This window comes from Oncorhynchus masou, chromosome 21, assembly GCF_036934945.1.
Source record: "Oncorhynchus masou masou isolate Uvic2021 chromosome 21, UVic_Omas_1.1, whole genome shotgun sequence".
Lineage (NCBI taxonomy): Eukaryota > Metazoa > Chordata > Actinopteri > Salmoniformes > Salmonidae > Oncorhynchus > Oncorhynchus masou.
This window is the reverse complement of record NC_088232.1, coordinates 1,857,085-1,882,179: the sequence shown is the minus strand read 5'-3', so window position 1 is coordinate 1,882,179 and position 25,095 is coordinate 1,857,085. Positions and strand designations below refer to the sequence as shown.

At 40.4% G+C, this 25,095-nt stretch overlaps 1 protein-coding gene across 4 annotated transcripts in view; it reads right to left on the bottom strand.

The window, feature by feature from the left end:
* Nucleotides 1-376: 376 nt before the first annotated feature.
* The window catches only part of LOC135507578 (serine/threonine-protein kinase DCLK2-like), a 109,385-nt gene continuing 84,666 nt past the window's right edge, over nt 377-25,095 (bottom strand). For 2 of the 4 annotated variants that reach the window (XM_064927101.1, XM_064927102.1), the window contains exons 14-17: nt 8,370-8,466; nt 6,680-6,760; nt 6,468-6,578; nt 377-3,117 (exon numbers count right to left, since the gene is read on the bottom strand). In XM_064927101.1, coding sequence (XP_064783173.1) covers nt 2,146-3,117; nt 6,468-6,578; nt 6,680-6,760; nt 8,370-8,466 — 1,261 coding nt within the window. In that variant the 3' untranslated portion in view covers nt 377-2,145. The other 2 variants (XR_010450674.1, XM_064927103.1) reach the window with 2 other exon arrangements.

Below are 25,095 nucleotides of genomic sequence, written 5' to 3'. Positions count from 1 at the left end.
ACCAGGACCTGCTTGCTGCTCTCAATGTGGTTAAACCCAACGCAGTGCAGGTGCTGCCATCACTGAGACCTGCAGAGCGGGGGTTATGGGAGTCTGTGGGTCCCTAGCTTGGTTCCCCATAGGCTAGATCTGGTAACTGTTTCTATCCTGGTGATTGGCTCAGTAGGTCTGGAGCAAAACACGTCATCAAGTAGCGGTTTTCATTGGCAAATGGTTGGAATTAGGCCATGTTGTTGCTTCAGATATTGTTCACAGGAGGGCGCTGATGATCACATGGGTCTCAGTCACTTTACCTCATTGTGAGTGGCTTATAATATCGGATTTCTACACACCTTTATCAACATGGTGCCAAAGAAATAAAAACATGAAAAAAAACCTGATTTGAATACTTTTTATTGCGTTTGAAGTTTTCCAATGTGCTCCTAATACATAATGATAAAGGAGTCACAGTGGCTAAATGTCTGTACAAACTAAAAGTGCTGGCCAAAGCTGACAGTGTTTTTCCATACACGTATCCAGACTAAAACTGCAATAAAAAAAGCATTATGATGATGACAGTGTAGTTTGACTAAACATTACAGAACAGCTACTATACGTACAATAGTACCAGCTTGACGTGCGTGTGTGTGTGTGTGTGTGTGTGTGTGTGTGTGTGACAGAGAGACCTGTTTTGTGGGGAGGCAGAGGGAGGAACATGGCATGCAACTAAAGCCCCTTGGCGTAGTAGTGATGTGCATCGGAGCCATTATCAATATCTGAAGGGTTAAACCCTAACCAACTGCAGTAGGCTAGGTAAGGAGATACATCCCAAATGGTACCCTATACCCCTACATAGTGCACTACTTTTGACCAATACCCTATGGGCCCTGTTCAAAAGAAGTGCACTATATAGGGAATAGGGTGCGATTTGGGACTTAAACATGGACTTTAAAACAAGTGCATTACCATTACAGACAAAGACAACAGCAAAGTGGAACAGCCTCACATTATTATCCGGTAAATCTGGACTGATAAATGAGTATATGAGGGGATAGAGCTCCCAGTGTTTCCTGTCAGCTGGTTTCAGAAAATGAATCTAACTACTGGGTCAGGTTCATTAGGGCACACAATGAAAAACGTTTTGCAACGGAGGGCGAAAATGAGCGTTTCTTACAGGACATGTCCAGGAAGTCCCTTCCTTGTTTGTCTGTTTTCTTCCGGATGAACATTTACATTTTAGTCATCTAGCAGATGCTCTTATCCAGAGCGACTTACAGGAGCAATTAGGGTTAAGTGACTTGCTCAAGAGCACATTGGCAGATTTGTCACCTAGTTGGCTGGGGGACTTGAACCAGTGACCTTTCGGTTACTGGCCAAACGCTCTTAAACGCTAGGCTACCTGCCGCCCTGAACACACCCCTGATCTGGCAGCTATTTTGACAGGCACAGCTCTCCTCATTGACACGTTCATCTTCTACTCTGTTGCGTCTCTCTTTTGGTGTTCAGCAGTTAAACACTACAGGCTCCATAGCGGACCAATGATAAACAGGCTTTACAGACAAGAGAAGAAAACAAACTCAAACCTTAAACTTTCATTCTGGTGCCTCGTGTCTGTCATACAATACTATACACATCTACAGTAGCAGTTTATCTTACAACAGACATCAAGCACACCAAATAATACACTTCTACCCATAATCAACATGTGTGTGTCTACCAACCACAGACAATAAATAAAACATGATCAGAAGTCATTCCAGAAAACCCCATCTGAAACCACACACACTAACTAGCCAGGCCTCGCTCTATTTTCTCCATATATAAATACACACATACCGTATATAGAAATCAACCAAAATATACAAAACACCTCAACTTCCCTCTTGGAGCGTGGATATGATGGGTTCTCTACAGAGATTGTACTGTAGGTTGTAGGAGCCATTTTGCTTGTTTTTTTTTTTTACCATTTGCTGCTTGGGAGCCTAGGAACGATACAGCAGTGGATATCAGCTGTTATACTGTTACTGGGGATGGAGGTTCTATCTGTATCTAGCCCCCTACATGCGAATCATAGATCTGGGGATACGGCGCGTGGAGGTAAGGGGGCTGGAAAGGTACAAATTAGACCATGGTCCAGCAGCCAGTCTTCTCATCCATCATTCTTTCTCACAGCTCTCTGGCAGTAGCAGCAGCTTCAACGTCAAGGCCCACCAGGGGTGATGGAGGGGTGGGAGAGGAGGGAGAGGAGCAGGTCAGGCGTGAGGGAGGGATGGGAAAGGCAGAGGGAGACAGAGGGTCGGAGGGAGAGGGGCAGGTAAAAAGAGAGGGAGGAGAGGAGGGAGAGAGAGGGGCAGGAGGAGAGGGGGAGGCTTTGCATTTGGAAGGTGATGAGTTGGAGGGGCAAGTAATAGGCTTATATGAGGCAGGAGGGAAGGCACAGGCATGGAGCTTTGTTGGAGAGGAAAGAGAAGGGGACATTTGAAGTTTGGTAGGTGAAGAGGGAGAGGAAGGAGAAGGGGAGATGACAGGTTTGGTAGGTGAGGAAGGAGAGGGAGAGATAACAGGTTTGTCAGGAGAGGAAGGAGAGGGAGAGATAACAGGTTTGTCAGGAGAGGAAGGAGAGGGAGAGATAACAGGTTTGTCAGGAGAGGAAGGAGAGGGAGAGATAACAGGTTTGTCAGGAGAGGAAGGAGAGGGAGAGATAACAGGTTTGTCAGGAGAGGAAGGAGAGGGAGAGATAACAGGTTTGTCAGGAGAGGAAGGAGAGGGAGAGTTGTTGGGCCTGGTAGGGGAGGTAGGATAGATAGAGATGTTAGGCATGGTAGGAGAGGAAGGAGAGACAGGGACAGAGGGAGAGGTAACAGGTCTGGTAGGTGTTGAAGGAGAGATGGGAGGGGATACAGGCACATCAGTCTGAGGACTCTTGGGTTCCTCCTCTGGCAGGGCAGGCTTGGTGGGTGATGCCAGCTTGGTGGGTACTGGCAGCTTGGAGTTGGGTGAGACTGGTGAGGCTTGCTTGACTGGCATGGCTGCAGGAGGGACTACTTTCTTCCCAGGCAGTGGTGGGGGCGGAGGTGGTGCTGTGGGCCTCTGGCTGCGACGAGTCAGCTGGATCCTCTTCTTATCTAGAGCTGTGTTCTGGTAGAGGTCATGGGTGAGGGGTGAGGGAAAGAAAGTCAGACCGACACTCACCTTCTGTACTGTACAATACAACAGAACCAAACAAGTAGGGACAGACAGAAATAAAGAACAGTGGGTCAATATATAATGGGAAGAGAAAACTGCCCCAAGATGACATTCAACCTCACTGATCTCTGACAGTAAGGTCCATGGAGTAACATTTCTATATAATATAAAAAAACAGTAGATACAAATATATATATATATGAACAGAAACAATCATAGATGGGATGATTTTACAGTGACAGACCCTTCACAGTAGACTGACCCAAGACAGCAAATCATATCATCAATGCTCAACATGCAGTGTAAGGGAAAATGAGAAATTGTGCCTCATCACAACCCAAACCAACTAGACACTGAAGATCACATCTGGAATTACAGATCATCTGGATTGCTATTATATTAATAATATTAACAATAATAACTACGTAACAATCAGAAGACATCAAGATTTCCCATGTTCCCTTAGCTGAGTGAGTCTTCGTGGCGTCAGTGAAGAAGCGTAGCCTTCAGTGTTAGTACATACCATTGCCTTGGAGCTAATTCAGAGGGTGGCAATGTGGGCGTGTTGTGGAGGGGTGGAGGGGGCGGGGAGGAAGCAGAGGGGACAGAGACTAGTCTTACTCACAGCTCAACAACATTAGAGGAGACACAGAAAGCAGGCCTGTTTGATTCCTGCTCTGGTGTACCGCAGCACTGCTGGTTTTCCTCTGTCCCTGGTAGCTAAGTGATCAGTTCATGCCATTGGTTAGCCAGAGTCCACTACTCACCTGGTTTCCAAGATCTAAATAAAAAGAAGCAGTGGGGTCCCACTGGACACAGACGTCAATTCAACGTCTATTACACGTTGGTTCAATAGAATTTCATTGATATGACGTAGAAACAACATTGGTTCAAACCGCTGTGTGGCTCTCCAGGCCTGGAATTGATTAGCCTAAAGTCTGCTATGACAGCCATCTATCAGGATGCTAGCAAGCTCAATGACAATTTTAGAAATCTTAACTTCTGGGGAGTACTGTTCAATGTTAAATCCAAGGCAATATAAGCAATTTTCATCTGTCTCTCTCATCTGGTGCAGTAGTGCAGTTTAAATGATTGACCACAAGGTGGTGGTAAAGCTCAATTGAACAATTATCAGGAGATGAACTGTAATGTATCCAAAGGGCTGGGACAGCAGGTTGAAATGTTTTGTCATGAATCTTGTTCTGGGGGCAGCTCTGCAGAGTGGTCACTAGCTGGCACAGCCACAAAGTAATATAATCTAATTTAAACCTAACCTTACCCACACTGTTAACCTTAATCCGTAACCCTATCCTTAAATTAAGACCAAAAAACTCATTTTTGTTTTGCAGCTGGCCCATCTAGCGAAAATTGCGCAGTTCTGCCTCCAGAGTAAGATTCATGACAATAAATGTCAACCTGCCATAAACATGGCCAATACATGTAGGAGTAGGATCATGGCTTTACATAGACATCAAATATATAGTAAAATTGCCATAGACATTTAATGTCCCCAGGTTATTGTAGGGGCATTAACTATAAGAGCACTACTTTGGATGAGTGACAGAGACGGGGGCAAATTAAAAATTAGTTCAGCAGAAGCAATGAGGGCTTCTCTTAGGCCTAGTTAGTTAGCATGCCAAATAACCACCCAGCCAGCCAAAAACAACACAGAATACAATAACATGTACAAATCTAACTCAAACATCTCTCAACACAACAGTGACATCATTGTCAACAAAGTCAGTCCACACAGAGACGAGTTGATTGATGAAGATGGTTATGAGAGAGATAAAAGTGGAGGATGAGAGAGGGGGATGATTGAGAGACAGAAAATAAAAGAGGCCCCATTGGAGGAGGAGAGAGGAGCTTAGGAAAATTACACGAGGGGGCAGAGCAGCCATGCAAACTGATTCAAGGCCACTGCAGAGAGTTACTGAGTTATTCTGCCCAGATCAATCTGTTATAGAGAGGCATTATTGGAGCTGGCAGAGGGGGAGAGAGTGGAGGACGGGGGAGATCGGTACCCTGCACTCAGCTCCAAAGCTTCCCCTGTGGTCCTGGGATGAGGGAGTGGGATGAGCAGGAGGGGCGCGGGGATCTCCTTTACACCTCAAACTGTCGAAGGAGATTTACAACAAAATGAGGTTTAACCCTGAGTCAGGGGTAGTCCCAAATGAACCCTTGCGCACCCCTTAGCCCATGCTAATCCCCTTCTACTGCTGCAGTGGGTATACTGGACCCAGGTGGAAGCAGACAGCATGTGTGCATCGCAATAGTCTAGAGAGGCTTCCTCTCATTGTCTCCATCTTCAAGGACCAGGGAAGGAGATGAGGGGGATCTAATTGAGATGCATCCATTGACAGAACTATGCTATATTGGACATGCATTCGCAGGCCAGCTCCAGCTCAATAGACCCCCAAGTGGACCAGAGAGGGGAGGTGATGTGTGCGGCAGATCGAGAGGAAGTTCACCACCCACAACAGGAAGTTACATAACTGTGCCAGGAGGTGCATAGACTTGTGGGAAAAAGCTTAAAAACAGATAAGGATGGTAGGATATGATTAATGTACTCTGGAGTCACTGAGAACACTGCGCCAACACTAAAACACCACATTTGTACTGCAAGGATGAAAACGTGTTTTAGAGATAAGATGATGAATCAGGATTTATCCGTGTGTAATCCCAGGGGAAAGCATTTTGAATACATGTTGCTCTCTTAAAACCCTCAGTGATATGATTACATGAACAGAAGTTGTCCATTTCTTAGCTTTCCTGTCAGACAATCTCTCATGTTCTTTTAGACCAAACTCTTATGTAACCAACTGATTAATAGTACTAGATGTGAAAATGGTTATTGTTTGTTTGAAAGTGAGTAGGTGTAGTGCTGAATTGACGAACATTTGTTACAGCTCATGTTGGTTTCCAATCAATCTTGAAATGTAAGCGGATGCCAATAAAAATAAAATCAAGAAGCTTCTTTTAGCTTTGTTTTTGGTTCCTTCAGAAAACAACTGATGTAAATCAGGCCATGGTTTAACATTTCTGCAAATATCAAGAATCTACAGGCGAGGACTCTGGGGTGTCAATGTACGACAGATGGTGGAATACAGAGAGTTCAGATGAGGGAAAGTATATGGAGATACACAATGTGTGTATTGGAAACGTGACCAGAAAACAGAGAGTAGTTGGTAGAGAGTAGAGGGTCGTGACTGAGTGCTGTTGTGTTAAACAATGTGTGTATGGATAATGGGACCAGAAAACAAATAATGGGTTGTGATAGTGAATGTTGTCTTGTTCCTCACCATGATGACTGACACTCCTGCTGTGGTTGTGCTGGGCTTTGGTACTGTGTTGAAGTGTGTTCTCAGTTTACCTGACACCTCCATCTTCATGTTGTTCTCCATGTTGTCATCCTGCAGAGACACACACACATTCTCCTTTATGGTCCTGAACACACACACACACACACACACACACACACACACACACACACACACACACACACACAAGTTACCGTGACCCAGGGATGAGAGAGGATGTCCTGTGCTGTGTAGCGAGCCTCCACGTTCACCTGCAGCATCCGCCCAATCAGCTCCTAGAAAACACATCAGGTCATGCATCAGCGGTGACTTCGTCAGGGTCCAGTCTCTCTCAAGTCATGTCGTCGCAACTTTACCTTGACATGTCACATAGTGAGAACAATGTACAAGTGTCACAGGAGGACATTACAAACAGTGCTCTAGCATGGTTTGGCTACATTCACTGTGCCTCCAACCAGGGTCGGGTTCACTAGGGCTTACCATAACAAAACGGACCAAAATATTTTGCAACGGAAAACGAAAATGAGCATGTCTTATTGGACAAGTTCAGGTAGTCCATGTCAGTCTATATCAGTCCATTTTCTACTCTTCTGGTAACTAATGAATAGACCGTGACTGCAGCAGGCTGTTGAGATCTCTAGACGTAGGCTTTTCTTTGTTAAGTCGAGGTGCCACTGCAGCAGAGCATTTAATTAGCAGTTCAGACTTGCTTTGAAATAGCTGCTGTCACTGTAACACATGGTGGTCATTTAGGGAGTGAGAGGAGAGAGAGGAGGGAGACATTTAAATTCTAAAATCACCTAAAAAGAAGCAATCCCCAAACCTTCCATAACAAACCATCCCAGACAGAGAAATAAATCTGGAGAAGAAACCCCTAAGCAAGCTGGTCCTGGGGCTCTGCTCACAAACAGACCACACAGAGCCCCAGGACAGCAACACAATTATACCCAAACAAATCATGAGAAAACAAAAAGATCATTACTTGGCCTTAAACAGAGACTACACATTGGCAGAATACCTGACCACTGTAACTGACCCAAAATGAAGGAAATCTTTGACTATGTACAGAAAGACCGCCGTAGGCAGACCAGGCTCTCAAGAGAAGACAGGCTATGTGCACACTGCCCACAAAATGAGGTGGAAACTGAGCTGCACTTCCTAACCTCCTGCCAAATGTATGACCATAATAGAGACACATAATTCCTTCAGATTACACAGACCCACAAAGAATTTGAAAAAAAATCTAATTTTGATAAACTCCCATATCTACTGGGTGAAATACCAGTGTGCCATCACAGCAACAACATTTGTGACCTATTGCCACAAGAAACGGGCAACCAGTGAAGAACAAACACCATTGTAAATACAACCTATATTTATGTTTATTTATTTTCCCTTTCGTACTTTAACTATTTCCACATCATTACGACATTGTATATATACATTGTACATAATGACATTTGAAATGTCTTTATTCTTTTGGAACTTTTGTAAGCGTCAAGTTTATTTTACTTTTGTTTATCCATTTCACTTGCTTTGGCAATGTAAACATATGCCAATAAAGCCCTTTAATTGAAATTGAACATGTTATTGAATTGAGAGGCAGAGAGAGAGCGAGCGAGAGTGAGAGCGAGCGAGAGAGCGAGCGAGAGAGCGAGCGAGAGAGCGAGCGAGAGAGCATAAGAGGGGAGCGGGATGTGTGAACAGAAGAAGAGATGGTGTGTGTGTGCGCATCTCCTCTTTCCAAACCATCCCTCTCTTTCTTCACTCCCGCCTCCTTCATTCCGGGAGATCTCAGCGGGACCCTCCCACCCCCTCATTGCTGCCACCCAAATGTAATGGGGGCTGACGCGACAGGGGTGGTGTGTCTGTGTGGTGGTTTACCTTGGCTGAGTCCGTGACGCTGTCCCAGTAGGGAGCAGGGAAGTCCAGTCGTCCCACCAGGATCTGGTCAAACAGGTCCTCTTGAAGGTTGTCCTCACTGTACAGAGAAACATACTATGCTGTGAACAGATGGATACTTCAGCATACACCACAGATACTGTAGTACACACACACACACACACACACACACACTTTGGCATCACACATTATATTCATGTCACATTCAAAGACACACAGCGTCAGAATAACTCTGACACCATTGTCCCCTCATCTTCACTCACTAACTGGCTGCATGCATTTTCCAATTCAGCACCAGGAATCAATTCAAGGACACACCAGAACACAACAAGAGTAGCCACAGAAGAGGCACAAGTAGGGGGAGGATAGGACGACTAACTATGAGACATAAATCTCTCAGCTCTATTCTGGCAGACAATCCTCACTGCAATGACACTACTATCCCGAGACCTTGTCTATGTCGAACAGTTCATCTATGCGAGATCACAGTTATGCTAAACCGCAAGTATAAAAAAACATCAAATGAACTCATGTAAATTCACATCTCCTATTTTTAAATAGCTGAATAATGTGCGAGGGCCAGTCGCCTGGGTTTACACACTAAGGAAGCCGAACGGATGTGCAAGGCTAGCCCATTGAACACTTGATTTTCAGCGTAAGGACTATGGGAACATTTACAGGCCATTCCCGAGACCAATTAGACATTTCTAAGAGTTTTCCAACAGTAAGGATAAAATCCCTGTTTTCTGTAAGTTAAAGTACATCCTAGACAGGCTAGTAGAGGTTTAACTGTGTGAATCAGATATGAAGCAGGTGGCCAATCGTAGAATTTCAGAGATTATCATGTTAACATTAAGCGTGGTGACTGTGTAATGAACGCTATCCCGTCAATGAACGCTATCCCGGTGTCTGGAGGTTAAATAACATTGTGTAGTGTACTGTAGGTGTCTGGAGGTTACATAACATTGTGTAGTGTACTGTAGGTGTCTGGAGGTTAAATAACATTGTGTAGTGTACTGTAGGTGTCTGGAGGTTAAATAACATTGTGTAGTGTACTGTATGTGTCTGGAGGTTAAATAAATTGTGTAGTGTACTGTAGGTGTCTGGAGGTTACATAACATTGTGTAGTGTACTGTAGGTGTCTGGAGGTTACATAACATTGTGTAGTGTACTGTATGTGTCTGGAGGTTACATAACATTGTGTAGTGTACTGTATGTGTCTGGAGGTTAAATAACATTGTGTAGTGTACTGTATGTGTCTGGAGGTTACATAACATTGTGTAGTGTACTGTATGTGTCTGGAGGTTACATAACATTGTGTAGTGTACTGTAGGTGTCTGGAGGTTACATAACATTGTGTAGTGTACTGTATGTGTCTGGAGGTTAAATAACATTGTGTAGTGTACTGTAGGTGTCTGGAGGTTAAATAACATTGTGTAGTGTACTGCAGGTGTCTGGAGGTTAAATAACATTGCGTAGTGTACTGTAGGTTACATAACATTGTGTAGTGTACTGTAGGTGTCTGGAGGTTAAATAACATTGTGTAGTGTACTGTAGGTGTCTGGAGGTTAATTAACATTGTGTAGTGTACTGTAGGTGTCTGGAGGTTAATTAACATTGTGTAGTGTACTGCAGGTGTCTGGAGGTTAAATAACATTGTGTAGTGTACTGTATGTGTCTGGAGGTTACATAACATTGTGTAGTGTACTGTAGGTGTCTGGAGGTTACATAACATTGTGTAGTGTACTGTATGTGTCTGGAGGTTACATAACATTGTGTAGTGTACTGTAGGTATCTGGAGGTTAATTAACATTGTGTAGTGTACTGTAGGTGTCTGGAGGTTAAATAACATTGTGTAGTGTACTGTAGGTGTCTGGAGGTTACATAACATTATGTAGTGTACTGTAGGTGTCTGGAGGTTAAATAACATTGTGTAGTGTACTGTAGGTGTCTGGAGGTTACATAACATTGTGTAGTGTACTGTAGGTTACATAACATTGTGTAGTGTACTGTAGGTTACATAACATTGTGTAGTGTACTGTAGGTGTCTGAAGGTTAAATAACATTGTGTAGTGTACTGTAGGTTACATAACATTGTGTAGTGTACTGTAGGTGTCTGGAGGTTACATAACATTGTGTAGTATACTATAGGTTACATAACATTGTGTAGTGTACTGTAGGTTACATAACATTGTGTAGTGTACTGTAGGTTACATAACATTGTGTAGTATACTGTAGGTTACATAACATTGTGTAGTGTACTGTAGGTGTCTGGAGGTTACATAACATTGCGTAGTGTACTGTAGGTTACATAACATTGTGTAGTATACTGTAGGTTACATAACATTGTGTAGTGTACTGTAGGTTACATAACATTGTGTAGTATACTGTAGGTTACATAACATTGTGTAGTGTACTGCAGGTGTCTGGAGGTTAAATAACATTGTGTAGTGTACTGTAGGTGTCTGGAGGTTACATAACATTGTGTAGTGTACTGTAGGTGTCTGGAGGTTACATAACATTGTATAGTGTACTGTAGGTGTCTGGAGGTTAAATAACATTGTGTAGTGTACTGTAGGTGTCTGGAGGTTACATAACATTGTGTAGTGTACTGTAGGTGTCTGGAGGTTAATTAACATTGTGTAGTGTACTGTAGGTTACATAACATTGTGTAGTGTACTGCAGGTGTCTGGAGGTTAAATAACATTGTGTAGTGTACTGTATGTGTCTGGAGGTTACATAACATTGTGTAGTGTACTGTAGGTGTCTGGAGGTTACATAACATTGTGTAGTGTACTGTAGGTGTCTGGAGGTTACATAACATTGTGTAGTGTACTGTAGGTGTCTGGAGGTTAATTAACATTGTGTAGTGTACTGTAGGTTACATAACATTGTGTAGTGTACTGTAGGTTACATAACATTGTGTAGTGTACTGGAGGTGTCTGGAGGTTAATTAACATTGTGTAGTGTACTGTAGGTTACATAACATTGTGTAGTGTACTGTAGGTGTCTGGAGGTTAAATAACATTGTGTAGTGTACTGTAGGTGTCTGGAGGTTACATAACATTGTGTAGTAAACTGTAGGTTAAATAACATTGTGTAGTGTACTGTATGTGTCTGGAGGTTACATAACATTGTGTAGTGTACTGTAGGTGTCTGGAGGTTACATAACATTGTGTAGTGTACTGTAGGTGTCTGGAGGTTACATAACATTGTGTAGTGTACTGTAGGTGTCTGGAGGTTAAATAACATTGTGTAGTGTACTGTAGGTGTCTGGAGGTTACATAACATTGTGTAGTGTACTGTAGGTGTCTGGAGGTTACATAACATTGTGTAGTGTACTGTAGGTTACATAACATTGTGTAGTGTACTGCAGGTGTCTGGAGGTTAAATAACATTGTGTAGTGTACTGCAGGTGTCTGGAGGTTAAATAACATTGTGTAGTGTACTGTAGGTGTCTGGAGGTTAAATAACATTGTGTAGTGTACAGTATGTGTCTGGAGGTTAAATAACATTGTGTAGTGTACTGTAGGTTACATGACATTGTGTAGTGTACTGCAGGTGTCTGGAGGTTAAATAACATTGTGTAGTATACTGTAGGTTACATAACATTGTGTAGTGTACTGTAGGGGTTCTGGAGGTTACATAACATTGTGTAGTGTACTGCAGGTGTCTGGAGGTTAAATAACATTGCGTAGTGTACTGTAGGTTACATAACATTGTGTAGTGTACTGCAGGTGTCTGGAGGTTAAATAACATTGTGTAGTGTACTGTAGGTGTCTGGAGGTTACATAACATTGTGTAGTGTACTGTAGGTGTCTGGAGGTTACATAACATTGTGTAGTGTACTGTAGGTGTCTGGAGGTTACATAACATTGTGTAGTGTACTGTAGGTGTCTGGAGGTTACATAACATTGTGTAGTGTACTGTAGGTGTCTGGAGGTTACATAACATTGTGTAGTGTACTGTAGGTGTCTGGAGGTTAAATAACATTGTGTAGTGTACTGTAGGTGTCTGGAGGTTACATAACATTGTGTAGTGTACTGTAGGTGTCTGGAGGTTACATAACATTGTGTAGTGTACTGTAGGTTACATAACATTGTGTAGTGTACTGCAGGTGTCTGGAGGTTAAATAACATTGTGTAGTGTACTGCAGGTGTCTGGAGGTTAAATAACATTGTGTAGTGTACTGTAGGTGTCTGGAGGTTAAATAACATTGTGTAGTGTACTGTAGGTTACATGACATTGTGTAGTGTACTGCAGGTGTCTGGAGGTTAAATAACATTGTGTAGTATACTGTAGGTTACATAACATTGTGTAGTGTACTGTAGGGGTTCTGGAGGTTACATAACATTGTGTAGTGTACTGTAGGTTACATAACATTGTGTAGTGTACTGCAGGTGTCTCGAGGTTAAATAACATTGTGTAGTGTACTGTAGGTTACAGAACATTGTGTAGTGTACTGCAGGTGTCTGGAGGTTAAATAACATTGTGTAGTATACTGTAGGTTACATAACATTGTGTAGTGTACTGTAGGGGTTCTGGAGGTTAAATAACATTGTGTAGTGTACTGTAGGTGTCTGGAGGTTAAATAACATTGTGTAGTGTACTGTAGGTGTCTGGAGGTTAAATAACATTGTGTGGTGTACTGTAGGTGTCTGGAGGTTAAATAACATTGTGTAGTGTACTGTAGGTGTCTGGAGGTTACATAACATTGTGTAGTGTACTGTATGTGTCTGGAGGTTAAATAACATTGTGTAGTGTACTGTATGTGTCTGGAGGTTACATAACATTGTGTAGTGTACTGTATGTGTCTGGAGGTTACATAACATTGTGTAGTGTACTGTATGTGTCTGGAGGTTAAATAACATTGTGTAGTGTACTGTATGTGTCTGGAGGTTACATAACATTGTGTAGTGTACTGTATGTGTCTGGAGGTTACATAACATTGTGTAGTGTAATGTATGTGTCTGGAGGTTACATAACATTGTGTAGTGTACTGTATGTGTCTGGAGGTTAAATAACATTATGTAGTGTACTGTAGGTGTCTGGAGGTTAAATAACATTGTGTAGTGTACTGTAGGTGTCTGGAGGTTAAATAACATTGTGTGGTCTACTGTATGTGTCTGGAGGTTAAATAACATTGTGTAGTGTACTGCAGGTGTCTGGAGGTTAAATAACATTGTGTAGTGTACTGTAGGTTACAGAACATTGTGTAGTGTACTGCAGGTGTCTGGAGGTTAAATAACATTGTGTAGTATACTGTAGGTTACATAACATTGTGTAGTGTACTGTAGGGGTTCTGGAGGTTACATAACATTGTGTAGTGTACTGTAGGTTACATAACATTGTGTAGTGTACTGCAGGTGTCTGGAGGTTAAATAACATTGCGTAGTGTACTGTAGGTTACATAACATTGTGTAGTGTACTGTAGGTGTTCTGGAGGTTAAATAACATTGTGTAGTGTACTGTAGGGGTTCTGGAGGTTAAATAACATTGTGTAGTGTACTGTAGGTGTCTGGAGGTTAAATAACATTGTGTAGTGTACTGCAGGTGTCTGGAGGTTAAATAACATTGTGTAGTGTACTGTAGGTGTCTGGAGGTTAAATAACATTGTGTAGTGTACTGTATGTGTCTGGAGGTTACATAACATTGTGTAGTGTACTGTATGTGTCTGGAGGTTAAATAACATTGTGTAGTGTACTGTAGGTGTCTGGAGGTTACATAACATTGTGTAGTGTACTGTATGTGTCTGGAGGTTAAATAACATTGTGTAGTGTACTGTATGTGTCTGGAGGTTACATAACATTGTGTAGTGTACTGTATGTGTCTGGAGGTTACATAACATTGTGTAGTGTACTGTATGTGTCTGGAGGTTACATAACATTGTGTAGTGTACTGTATGTGTCTGGAGGTTACATAACATTGTGTAGTGTACTGTATGTGTCTGGAGGTTAAATAACATTGTGTAGTGTACTGTAGGTGTCTGGAGGTTAAATAACATTGTGTAGTGTACTGTATGTGTCTGGAGGTTACATAACATTGTGTAGTGTACTGTAGGTGTCTGGAGGTTAAATAACATTGTGTAGTGTACTGCAGGTGTCTGGAGGTTAAATAACATTGTGTAGTGTACTGTAGGTGTCTGGAGGTTAAATAACATTGTGTAGTATACTGTATGTGTCTGGAGGTTAAATAACATTGTGTAGTGTACTGTATGTGTCTGGAGGTTACATAACATTGTGTAGTGTACTGTATGTGTCTGGAGGTTAAATAACATTGTGTAGTGTACTGTAGGTGTCTGGAGGTTACATAACATTGTGTAGTGTACTGTATGTGTCTGGAGGTTAAATAACATTGTGTAGTGTACTGTATGTGTCTGGAGGTTACATAACATTGTGTAGTGTACTGTATGTGTCTGGAGGTTACATAACATTGTGTAGTGTACTGTATGTGTCTGGAGGTTAAATAACATTGTGTAGTGTACTGTATGTGTCTGGAGGTTACATAACATTGTGTAGTGTACTGTATGTGTCTGGAGGTTACATAACATTGTGTAGTGTACTGTAGGTGTCTGGAGGTTAAATAACATTGTGTGGTGTACTGTATGTGTCTGGAGGTTACATAACATTGTGTAGTGTACTGTAGGTGTTCTGGAGGTTAAATAACATTGTGTAGTGTACTGTAGGTGTCTGGAGGTTACATAACATTGTGTAGTGTACTGTAGGTGTCTGGAGGTTACATAACATTGTGTAGTGTACTGTAGGTGTCTGGAGGTTAAATAACATTGTGTGGTGTACTGTATGTGTCTGGAGGTTAAATAACATTGTGTAGTGTACTGCAGGTGTCTGGAGGTTAAATAACATTGTGTAGTGTACTGTAGGTTACAGAACATTGTGTAGTGTACTGCAGGTGTCTGGAGGTTAAATAACATTGTGTAGTATACTGTAGGTTACATAACATTGTGTAGTGTACTGTAGGGGTTCTGGAGGTTACATAACATTGTGTAGTGTACTGTAGGTTACATAACATTGTGTAGTGTACTGCAGGTGTCTGGAGGTTAAATAACATTGCGTAGTGTACTGTAGGTTACATAACATTGTGTAGTGTACTGTAGGTGTTCTGGAGGTTAAATAACATTGTGTAGTGTACTGTAGGGGTTCTGGAGGTTAAATAACATTGTGTAGTGTACTGTAGGTGTCTGGAGGTTAAATAACATTGTGTAGTGTACTGCAGGTGTCTGGAGGTTAAATAACATTGTGTAGTGTACTGTAGGTGTCTGGAGGTTAAATAACATTGTGTAGTGTACTGTATGTGTCTGGAGGTTACATAACATTGTGTAGTGTACTGTATGTGTCTGGAGGTTAAATAACATTGTGTAGTGTACTGTAGGTGTCTGGAGGTTACATAACATTGTGTAGTGTACTGTATGTGTCTGGAGGTTAAATAACATTGTGTAGTGTACTGTATGTGTCTGGAGGTTACATAACATTGTGTAGTGTACTGTATGTGTCTGGAGGTTACATAACATTGTGTAGTGTACTGTATGTGTCTGGAGGTTACATAACATTGTGTAGTGTACTGTATGTGTCTGGAGGTTACATAACATTGTGTAGTGTACTGTATGTGTCTGGAGGTTAAATAACATTGTGTAGTGTACTGTAGGTGTCTGGAGGTTAAATAACATTGTGTAGTGTACTGTATGTGTCTGGAGGTTACATAACATTGTGTAGTGTACTGTAGGTGTCTGGAGGTTAAATAACATTGTGTAGTGTACTGCAGGTGTCTGGAGGTTAAATAACATTGTGTAGTGTACTGTAGGTGTCTGGAGGTTAAATAACATTGTGTAGTGTACTGTATGTGTCTGGAGGTTACATAACATTGTGTAGTGTACTGTATGTGTCTGGAGGTTAAATAACATTGTGTAGTGTACTGTATGTGTCTGGAGGTTACATAACATTGTGTAGTGTACTGTATGTGTCTGGAGGTTACATAACATTGTGTAGTGTACTGTATGTGTCTGGAGGTTACATAACATTGTGTAGTGTACTGTATGTGTCTGGAGGTTAAATAACATTGTGTAGTGTACTGTAGGTGTCTGGAGGTTAAATAACATTGTGTAGTGTACTGTAGGTGTCTGGAGGTTAAATAACATTGTGTGGTGTACTGTATGTGTCTGGAGGTTACATAACATTGTGTAGTGTACTGTAGGTGTTCTGGAGGTTAAATAACATTGTGTAGTGTACTGTAGGTGTCTGGAGGTTACATAACATTGTGTAGTGTACTGTAGGTGTCTGGAGGTTACATAACATTGTGTAGTGTACTGTAGGTGTCTGGAGGTTAATTAACATTGTGTAGTGTACTGTAGGTGTCTGGAGGTTACATAACATTGTGTAGTGTACTGTAGGTGTCTGGAGGTTAAATAACATTGTGTAGTGTACTGTAGGTGTCTGGAGGTTACATAACATTGTGTAGTGTACTGCAGGTGTCTGGAGGTTAAATAACATTGTGTAGTATACTGTAGGTTACATAACATTGTGTAGTGTACTGTAGGGGTTCTGGAGGTTACATAACATTGTGTAGTGTACTGTAGGTTACATAACACTGTGTAGTGTACTGCAGGTGTCTGGAGGTTAAATAACATTGCGTAGTGTACTGTAGGTGTCTGGAGGTTACATAACATTGTGTAGTGTACTGTAGGTGTCTGGAGGTTACATAACATTGTGTAGTGTACTGTAGGTTACATAACATTGTGTAGTGTACTGTATGTGTCTGGAGGTTACATAACATTGTGTAGTGTACTGTAGGTGTCTGGAGGTTAAATAACATTGTGTAGTGTACTGTAGGTGTCTGGAGGTTACATAACATTGTGTAGTGTACTGTAGGTTAAATAACATTGTGTAGTGTACTGCAGGTGTCTGGAGGTTAAATAACATTGTGTAGTGTACTGTAGGTGTCTGGAGGTTAAATAACATTGTGTAGTGTACTGTATGTGTCTGGAGGTTACATAACATTGTGTAGTGTACTGTATGTGTCTGGAGGTTACATAACATTGTGTAGTGTACTGTATGTGTCTGGAGGTTAAATAACATTGTGTAGTGTACTGTAGGTGTCTGGAGGTTACATAACATTGTGTAGTGTACTGTATGTGTCTGGAGGTTAAATAACATTGTGTAGTGTACTGTATGTGTCTGGAGGTTACATAACATTGTGTAGTGTACTGTATGTGTCTGGAGGTTACATAACATTGTGTAGTGTACTGTATGTGTCTGGAGGTTAAATAACATTGTGTAGTGTACTGTATGTGTCTGGAGGTTACATAACATTGTGTAGTGTACTGTAGGTGTTCTGGAGGTTAAATAACATTGTGTAGTGTACTGTAGGTGTCTGGAGGTTACATAACATTGTGTAGTGTACTGTAGGTGTCTGGAGGTTAAATAACATTGTGTAGTGTACTGTAGGTGTCTGGAGGTTAATTAACATTGTGTAGTGTACTGTAGGTGTCTGGAGGTTAATTAACATTGTGTAGTGTACTGTAGGTTACATAACATTGTGTAGTATACTGTAGGTTACATAATATTGTGTAGTGTACTGTAGGTGTCTGTAGGTTACATAACATTGTGTAGTGTACTGTAGGTTACATAACATTGTGTAGTGTACTGTAGGTTACATAACATTGTGTAGTGTACTGTAGGTTACATAACATTGTGTAGTATACTGTAGGTTACATAACATTGTGTAGTGTACTGTAGGTGTCTGGAGGTTACATAACATTGTGTAGTATACTGTAGGTTACATAACATTGTGTAGTGTACTGTAGGTGTCTGGAGGTTACATAACATTGTGTAGTGTACTGTAGGTGTCTGGAGGTTACATAACATTGTGTAGTGTACTGTAGGTTACATAACATTGTGTAGTGTACTGTAGGTGTCTGGAGGTTACATAACATTGTGTAGTGTACTGTAGGTTACATAACATTGTGTAGTATACTGTAGGTTACATAACATTGTGTAGTGTACTGTAGGTGTCTGGAGGTTACATAACATTGCGTAGTGTACTGTAGGTTACATAACATTGTGTAGTATACTGTAGGTTACATAACATTGTGTAGTATACTGTAGGTTACATAACATTGTGTAGTGTACTGTAGGTTACATAACATTGTGTAGTGTACTGTAGGTTACATAACATTGTGTAGTATACTGTAGGTTACATAACATTGTGTAGTGTACTGTAGGTGTCTGGAGGTTACATAACATTGTGTAGTATACTGTAGGTTACATAACATTGTGTAGTGTACTGTAGGTGTCTGGAGGTTACATAACATTGTGTAGTGTACTGTAGGTGTCTGGAGGTTACATAACATTGTGTAGTGTACTGTAGGTTACATAACATTGTGTAGTGTACTGTAGGTGTCTGGAGGTTACATAACATTGTGTAGTGTACTGTAGGTTACATAACATTGTGTAGTATACTGTAGGTTACATAACATTGTGTAGTGTACTGTAGGTGTCTGGAGGTTACATAACATTGCGTAGTGTACTGTAGGTTACATAACATTGTGTAGTATACTGTAGGTTACATAACATTGTGTAGTGTACTGTAGGTGTCTGGAGGTTACATAACATTGCGTAGTGTACTGTAGGTTACATAACATTGTGTAGTATACTGTAGGTTACATAACATTGTGTAGTATACTGTAGGTTACATAACATTGTGTAGTGTACTGTAGGTTACATAACATTGTGTAGTGTACTGTAGGTTACATAACATTGTGTAGTATACTGTAGGTTACATAACATTGTGTAGTGTACTGCAGGTGTCTGGAGGTTAAATAACATTGTGTAGTATACAGTAGGTGTCTGGAGGTTAAATAACATTGTGTAGTGTACTGTAGGTGTCTGGAGGTTACATAACATTGTGTAGTGTACAGTATGTGTCTGGAGGTTACATAACATTGTATAGTGTACTGTAGGTGTCTGGAGGTTAAATAACATTGTGCAGTGTACTGTAGGTGTCTGGAGGTTACATAACATTGTGTAGTGTACTGTAGGTGTCTGGAGGTTAATTAACATTGTGTAGTGTACTGTAGGTTACATAACATTGTGTAGTGTACTGTAGGTTACATAACATTGTGTAGTGTACTGTAGGTGTCTGGAGGTTAATTAACATTGTGTAGTGTACTGTAGGTTACATAACATTGTGTAGTGTACTGCAGGTGTCTGGAGGTTACATAACATTGTGTAGTGTACTGTAGGTGTCTGGAGGTTACATAACATTGTGTAGTGTACTGTATGTGTCTGGAGGTTAATTAACATTGTGTAGTGTACTGTAGGTTACATAACATTGTGTAGTGTACTGTAGGTGTCTGGAGGTTAAATAACATTGTGTAGTATACTGTAGGTTACATAACATTGTGTAGTGTACTGTAGGTGTCTGGAGGTTAAATAACATTGTGTAGTGTACTGTAGGTGTCTGGAGGTTACATAACATTGTGTAGTGTACTGTAGGTGTCTGGAGGTTACATAACATTGTGTAGTGTACTGTAGGTTACATAACATTGTGTAGTGTACTGCAGGTGTCTGGAGGTTAAATAACATTGTGTAGTGTACTGCAGGTGTCTGGAGGTTAAATAACATTGTGTAGTGTACTGTAGGTGTCTGGAGGTTAAATAACATTGTGTAGTGTACTGTATGTGTCTGGAGGTTACATAACATTGTGTAGTGTACTGTAGGTGTTCTGGAGGTTAAATAACATTGTGTAGTGTACTGTAGGTGTCTGGAGGTTACATAACATTGTGTAGTGTACTGTAGGTGTCTGGAGGTTAAATAACATTGTGTAGTGTACTGTAGGTGTCTGGAGGTTAATTAACATTGTGTAGTGTACTGTAGGTGTCTGGAGGTTAATTAACATTGTGTAGTGTACTGTAGGTTACATAACATTGTGTAGTATACTGTAGGTTACATAATATTGTGTAGTGTACTGTAGGTGTCTGTAGGTTACATAACATTGTGTAGTGTACTGTAGGTTACATAACATTGTGTAGTGTACTGTAGGTTACATAACATTGTGTAGTGTACTGTAGGTTACATAACATTGTGTAGTATACTGTAGGTTACATAACATTGTGTAGTGTACTGTAGGTGTCTGGAGGTTACATAACATTGTGTAGTATACTGTAGGTTACATAACATTGTGTAGTGTACTGTAGGTGTCTGGAGGTTACATAACATTGTGTAGTGTACTGTAGGTGTCTGGAGGTTACATAACATTGTGTAGTGTACTGTAGGTTACATAACATTGTGTAGTGTACTGTAGGTGTCTGGAGGTTACATAACATTGTGTAGTGTACTGTAGGTTACATAACATTGTGTAGTATACTGTAGGTTACATAACATTGTGTAGTGTACTGTAGGTGTCTGGAGGTTACATAACATTGCGTAGTGTACTGTAGGTTACATAACATTGCGTAGTGTACTGTAGGTTACATAACATTGTGTAGTATACTGTAGGTTACATAACATTGTGTAGTGTACTGTAGGTGTCTGGAGGTTACATAACATTGCGTAGTGTACTGTAGGTTACATAACATTGTGTAGTATACTGTAGGTTACATAACATTGTGTAGTATACTGTAGGTTACATAACATTGTGTAGTGTACTGTAGGTTACATAACATTGTGTAGTGTACTGTAGGTTACATAACATTGTGTAGTATACTGTAGGTTACATAACATTGTGTAGTGTACTGCAGGTGTCTGGAGGTTAAATAACATTGTGTAGTATACAGTAGGTGTCTGGAGGTTAAATAACATTGTGTAGTGTACTGTAGGTGTCTGGAGGTTACATAACATTGTGTAGTGTACAGTATGTGTCTGGAGGTTACATAACATTGTATAGTGTACTGTAGGTGTCTGGAGGTTAAATAACATTGTGCAGTGTACTGTAGGTGTCTGGAGGTTACATAACATTGTGTAGTGTACTGTAGGTGTCTGGAGGTTAATTAACATTGTGTAGTGTACTGTAGGTTACATAACATTGTGTAGTGTACTGTAGGTTACATAACATTGTGTAGTGTACTGTAGGTGTCTGGAGGTTAATTAACATTGTGTAGTGTACTGTAGGTTACATAACATTGTGTAGTGTACTGCAGGTGTCTGGAGGTTACATAACATTGTGTAGTGTACTGTAGGTGTCTGGAGGTTACATAACATTGTGTAGTGTACTGTAGGTGTCTGGAGGTTACATAACATTGTGTAGTATACTGTAGGTTACATAACATTGTGTAGTGTACTGCAGGTGTCTGGAGGTTAAATAACATTGTGTAGTGTACTGCAGGTGTCTGGAGGTTAAATAACATTGTGTAGTGTACTGTAGGTGTCTGGAGGTTAAATAACATTGTGTAGTGTACTGTATGTGTCTGGAGGTTACATAACATTGTGTAGTGTACTGTAGGTGTTCTGGAGGTTAAATAACATTGTGTAGTGTACTGTAGGTGTCTGGAGGTTACATAACATTGTGTAGTGTACTGTAGGTGTCTGGAGGTTAAATAACATTGTGTAGTGTACTGTAGGTGTCTGGAGGTTAATTAACATTGTGTAGTGTACTGTAGGTGTCTGGAGGTTAATTAACATTGTGTAGTGTACTGTAGGTTACATAACATTGTGTAGTATACTGTAGGTTACATAATATTGTGTAGTGTACTGTAGGTGTCTGTAGGTTACATAACATTGTGTAGTGTACTGTAGGTTACATAACATTGTGTAGTGTACTGTAGGTTACATAACATTGTGTAGTGTACTGTAGGTTACATAACATTGTGTAGTATACTGTAGGTTACATAACATTGTGTAGTGTACTGTAGGTGTCTGGAGGTTACATAACATTGTGTAGTATACTGTAGGTTACATAACATTGTGTAGTGTACTGTAGGTGTCTGGAGGTTACATAACATTGTGTAGTGTACTGTAGGTGTCTGGAGGTTACATAACATTGTGTAGTGTACTGTAGGTTACATAACATTGTGTAGTGTACTGTAGGTGTCTGGAGGTTACATAACATTGTGTAGTGTACTGTAGGTTACATAACATTGTGTAGTATACTGTAGGTTACATAACATTGTGTAGTGTACTGTAGGTGTCTGGAGGTTACATAACATTGCGTAGTGTACTGTAGGTTACATAACATTGTGTAGTATACTGTAGGTTACATAACATTGTGTAGTATACTGTAGGTTACATAACATTGTGTAGTGTACTGTAGGTTACATAACATTGTGTAGTGTACTGTAGGTTACATAACATTGTGTAGTATACTGTAGGTTACATAACATTGTGTAGTGTACTGTAGGTGTCTGGAGGTTACATAACATTGTGTAGTATACTGTAGGTTACATAACATTGTGTAGTGTACTGTAGGTGTCTGGAGGTTACATAACATTGTGTAGTGTACTGTAGGTGTCTGGAGGTTACATAACATTGTGTAGTGTACTGTAGGTTACATAACATTGTGTAGTGTACTGTAGGTGTCTGGAGGTTACATAACATTGTGTAGTGTACTGTAGGTTACATAACATTGTGTAGTATACTGTAGGTTACATAACATTGTGTAGTGTACTGTAGGTGTCTGGAGGTTACATAACATTGCGTAGTGTACTGTAGGTTACATAACATTGTGTAGTATACTGTAGGTTACATAACATTGTGTAGTGTACTGTAGGTGTCTGGAGGTTACATAACATTGCGTAGTGTACTGTAGGTTACATAACATTGTGTAGTATACTGTAGGTTACATAACATTGTGTAGTATACTGTAGGTTACATAACATTGTGTAGTGTACTGTAGGTTACATAACATTGTGTAGTGTACTGTAGGTTACATAACATTGTGTAGTATACTGTAGGTTACATAACATTGTGTAGTGTACTGCAGGTGTCTGGAGGTTAAATAACATTGTGTAGTATACAGTAGGTGTCTGGAGGTTAAATAACATTGTGTAGTGTACTGTAGGTGTCTGGAGGTTACATAACATTGTGTAGTGTACTGTAGGTTACATAACATTGTGTAGTATACTGTAGGTTACATAATATTGTGTAGTGTACTGTAGGTGTCTGTAGGTTACATAACATTGTGTAGTGTACTGTAGGTTACATAACATTGTGTAGTGTACTGTAGGTTACATAACATTGTGTAGTGTACTGTAGGTTACATAACATTGTGTAGTATACTGTAGGTTACATAACATTGTGTAGTGTACTGTAGGTGTCTGGAGGTTACATAACATTGTGTAGTATACTGTAGGTTACATAACATTGTGTAGTGTACTGTAGGTGTCTGGAGGTTACATAACATTGTGTAGTGTACTGTAGGTGTCTGGAGGTTACATAACATTGTGTAGTGTACTGTAGGTTACATAACATTGTGTAGTGTACTGTAGGTGTCTGGAGGTTACATAACATTGTGTAGTGTACTGTAGGTTACATAACATTGTGTAGTATACTGTAGGTTACATAACATTGTGTAGTGTACTGTAGGTGTCTGGAGGTTACATAACATTGCGTAGTGTACTGTAGGTTACATAACATTGCGTAGTGTACTGTAGGTTACATAACATTGTGTAGTATACTGTAGGTTACATAACATTGTGTAGTGTACTGTAGGTGTCTGGAGGTTACATAACATTGCGTAGTGTACTGTAGGTTACATAACATTGTGTAGTATACTGTAGGTTACATAACATTGTGTAGTATACTGTAGGTTACATAACATTGTGTAGTGTACTGTAGGTTACATAACATTGTGTAGTGTACTGTAGGTTACATAACATTGTGTAGTATACTGTAGGTTACATAACATTGTGTAGTGTACTGCAGGTGTCTGGAGGTTAAATAACATTGTGTAGTATACAGTAGGTGTCTGGAGGTTAAATAACATTGTGTAGTGTACTGTAGGTGTCTGGAGGTTACATAACATTGTGTAGTGTACAGTATGTGTCTGGAGGTTACATAACATTGTATAGTGTACTGTAGGTGTCTGGAGGTTAAATAACATTGTGCAGTGTACTGTAGGTGTCTGGAGGTTACATAACATTGTGTAGTGTACTGTAGGTGTCTGGAGGTTAATTAACATTGTGTAGTGTACTGTAGGTTACATAACATTGTGTAGTGTACTGTAGGTTACATAACATTGTGTAGTGTACTGTAGGTGTCTGGAGGTTAATTAACATTGTGTAGTGTACTGTAGGTTACATAACATTGTGTAGTGTACTGCAGGTGTCTGGAGGTTACATAACATTGTGTAGTGTACTGTAGGTGTCTGGAGGTTACATAACATTGTGTAGTGTACTGTAGGTGTCTGGAGGTTACATAACATTGTGTAGTATACTGTAGGTTACATAACATTGTGTAGTGTACTGCAGGTGTCTGGAGGTTAAATAACATTGTGTAGTGTACTGCAGGTGTCTGGAGGTTAAATAACATTGTGTAGTGTACTGTAGGTGTCTGGAGGTTAAATAACATTGTGTAGTGTACTGTATGTGTCTGGAGGTTACATAACATTGTGTAGTGTACTGTAGGTGTTCTGGAGGTTAAATAACATTGTGTAGTGTACTGTAGGTGTCTGGAGGTTACATAACATTGTGTAGTGTACTGTAGGTGTCTGGAGGTTAAATAACATTGTGTAGTGTACTGTAGGTGTCTGGAGGTTAATTAAC